Source organism: Temnothorax nylanderi, unplaced genomic scaffold (assembly GCF_030848795.1).
Source record: "Temnothorax nylanderi isolate EJ_2023f unplaced genomic scaffold, tnyl_v1.0 TNYL_tig0128_pilon, whole genome shotgun sequence".
NCBI lineage: Eukaryota > Metazoa > Arthropoda > Insecta > Hymenoptera > Formicidae > Temnothorax > Temnothorax nylanderi.
The window spans coordinates 37,138-39,850 of record NW_027249190.1 but is presented as its reverse complement, the minus strand read 5'-3'; the positions used below and the strand labels follow the sequence as shown (position 1 = coordinate 39,850).

Here is a 2,713-nt window from a genome sequence, read left to right as displayed (position 1 = left end):
CGAAAATCATCGGATCGAGGTTCGTTCTTCGCAGCAAGCTTGGCGCAGGCGGAATGCTAGAGCGTCGCAAGGCCAGATTGGTTGCAAAGGGATTTTCACAACGTCCCGGAGTTGACTTCCGCGAAACGTTTGCCCGTCGCACGACTCTCATCACTTAGACTTCTGGTCGCTCTCTCTGCTACATCTGATTTAAAAATCACGCAACTTGATGTGAAAACGGCCTACTTAAACAGTAACATAGAAACGGAGATCTACATTTCGAAGCCTGAGCTCCTCGAAGAAATGCTTAGAAGAATAATTCATCAGGAATCCGGTACCGAGTTAGCATTTAAAGCCGAAAGGATGCTATCCCAGTTAGTGGATGGTAACCTGGTTTGTCGACTCAACAAAGCCTTCTACGGTCTTAAACAAGCTGGGCGTCAGTGGTACGAGAGACTTAAGGAGGCCCTTCGGCTACTTGGTCTCGTTCCAACCAAGTCGGATCCATGCGTATTTGTTGACAAGAATTGCGATCAAACCTTTGTTTTAATATACGTGGATGACATCATCATCGCGTCCAAGGATTCAGGGAGAGCGGATTAAATTAAAAGAGGACTGTCGCGGCAATTCAAGATTAAGGACCTTGGTGAAGCCAAATACTGCTTGGGGATCGAGATTCGTCAAGAAAAGAAGCAAATTCGTCTATCTCAGGCCGGCTACATTCGTGAAATCCTGAATAGATTTGGCATGATCGACTGCAAGCCTTCTAGGACGCCTTTGGTTGTTGGGTCAAAGCTACTGAAGGAAGACACTACCGAAAATAGAGATAACATACCCTACAGGGAACTCACCGGCGCCCTTATGTATGTCGCAACGGGAACACGTCCGGACATTGCACACGCCGTGAGCGTTCTTTGTCAGTTCAACGATTGTTATAACGAGTCGCACTGGTCAGCTGCAAAGCGCGTGTTGAGATATTTGAAGAGTACCATCAGTTATGGTCTCAATTACACCAGAGACAACGAAGGATTAATAGGCTATGTTGACGCCGATTGGGGAAATTGCAGAATTGACAGGAAGTCATACACCGGCATGGCATTCGTTCTTGCTGGCGCCGCAATCTCATGGGGATCAAGGAAACAGCGTACGGTCGCATTGTCATCCACGGAGGCCGAGTATCTGGGACTCACTGATGCAGCCAAAGAAGCGGTTTACCTCGTCCAATTTTTGAAGGAACTGGGCCTCGGAGATTTAGCCACTGTTACCCTTTACAACGACAACATGGGCGCTGCCCATTTGGCTCAAAATCCTATTCATCACGCCAGATCAAAACATATTGACATTCGTTGTCATTTCATTCGTGAAGCCTTGTCCGGAGGGACGATTCAACTGAAATACCTTCCTACTGAAGAAATGGCAGCGGATATGCTTACAAAGGCACTTTCATCACCTAAACACGAGGACTGCTGCAAAACCATGGGGATTGGTCCTACTGAAGATCCAGCCATGCACTCACGAAATTGAGGGAGAGTGTTGAGGATACAATTTCCGTGCTTTATATGTTCGGGATCAAATCATCTATTATATGTATATTCACGGTTATGTTCACGGTCCAATCACCTTAGCAGTCCAAGCAGCAGACAATGTTTTTTAAATGTTTTTTTAATATTTATTTTTCATTAATTATACATTGTACAATTCATTGTAAAAATAATATTTATTTAATGTTTATTAAATATTTATTTTACATTGATTATTTATTTGAAATAGTGATTTAGAGATAATATTTATTTGACGTTTATTTAATATTTTTTTTACATTAATATTTCATTTGCAATAATGATTTTAAAAAACATTTATTTAACATTTATTCAAAATTAATTTAATATTTATTTTACATTAATTATTTATTTGCAATAATAATATGAAAAAAATATTTATTTAACATTTTTTAAATATTTATTTAATATTTACTTCAAATATTATTTTATATTAATTTTTTAATTGTAAGAGATGTTTCAATCAAATTTTTCTATTGTTTTGCTTTATAAATTATGTGCCGTTCCGTAAAAAATTTCCGCGTCATAGGACCCATAAGATTTTTTAACACTTTAAAGATATGTTGTAGACAAGTACAGGTAAGAAGGAAGCGTCAGAGTCAGAGGATCGTCACTTGTCCATTCGATCATCAAAGTCAAGCAACGTGGGCGCGGTACTCTACTCGGATGGGTGACCGGCTTGAGAGAGCAGTTTTTTCAGATGGACGCGAGGTTGTACGCACACCCAATATATAAAAAAACAGTTAGGAAAGCGGTTTTTAGATAAAGAAAAAGAACGTTCTTTAAACATTTCTTTGTCGAAAAAGTTGTTAAAATAAGCGTTCTTAAACATTAAGAAAATGTTTAATGTTAATAGAACATTTATTTAATGTTAAAAAACATTTTTAAAAGTTAACAAACGTTTATTTAATATTAAAAACACATTTTTTTAATGTTAAAAATACGTTTTTTACAATATTAAAATAAATATTTTTTTAATAAGAAAAAAAGGATCTATCCCATTAATTTAAACGTTTTTTAAATATTTTTTTCATTACTAAAAATGTTTTTAAAAACGTTTAAAAAATATTTTTTTGCTACTTGGGTTGGGGAGGAGACCACATAGAATACCTTGTTATCTGTGAGCGGTCACTCCTTTTTTTTTTTTACGTAGGTGAAATCTTCCATCACTGGAA

The 2,713-nt window shown here is 37.3% G+C and overlaps 1 protein-coding gene across 1 annotated transcript; it reads left to right on the top strand.

The window, feature by feature from the left end:
• Positions 1-726: 726 nt before the first annotated feature.
• LOC139776773 (uncharacterized) lies at positions 727-1,503 on the top strand. Its single transcript, XM_071713680.1, has one exon. The coding sequence runs from the start codon at positions 727-729 to the stop codon at positions 1,501-1,503; it is 777 nt and encodes a 258-aa protein (XP_071569781.1).
• Positions 1,504-2,713: the final 1,210 nt, after the last annotated feature.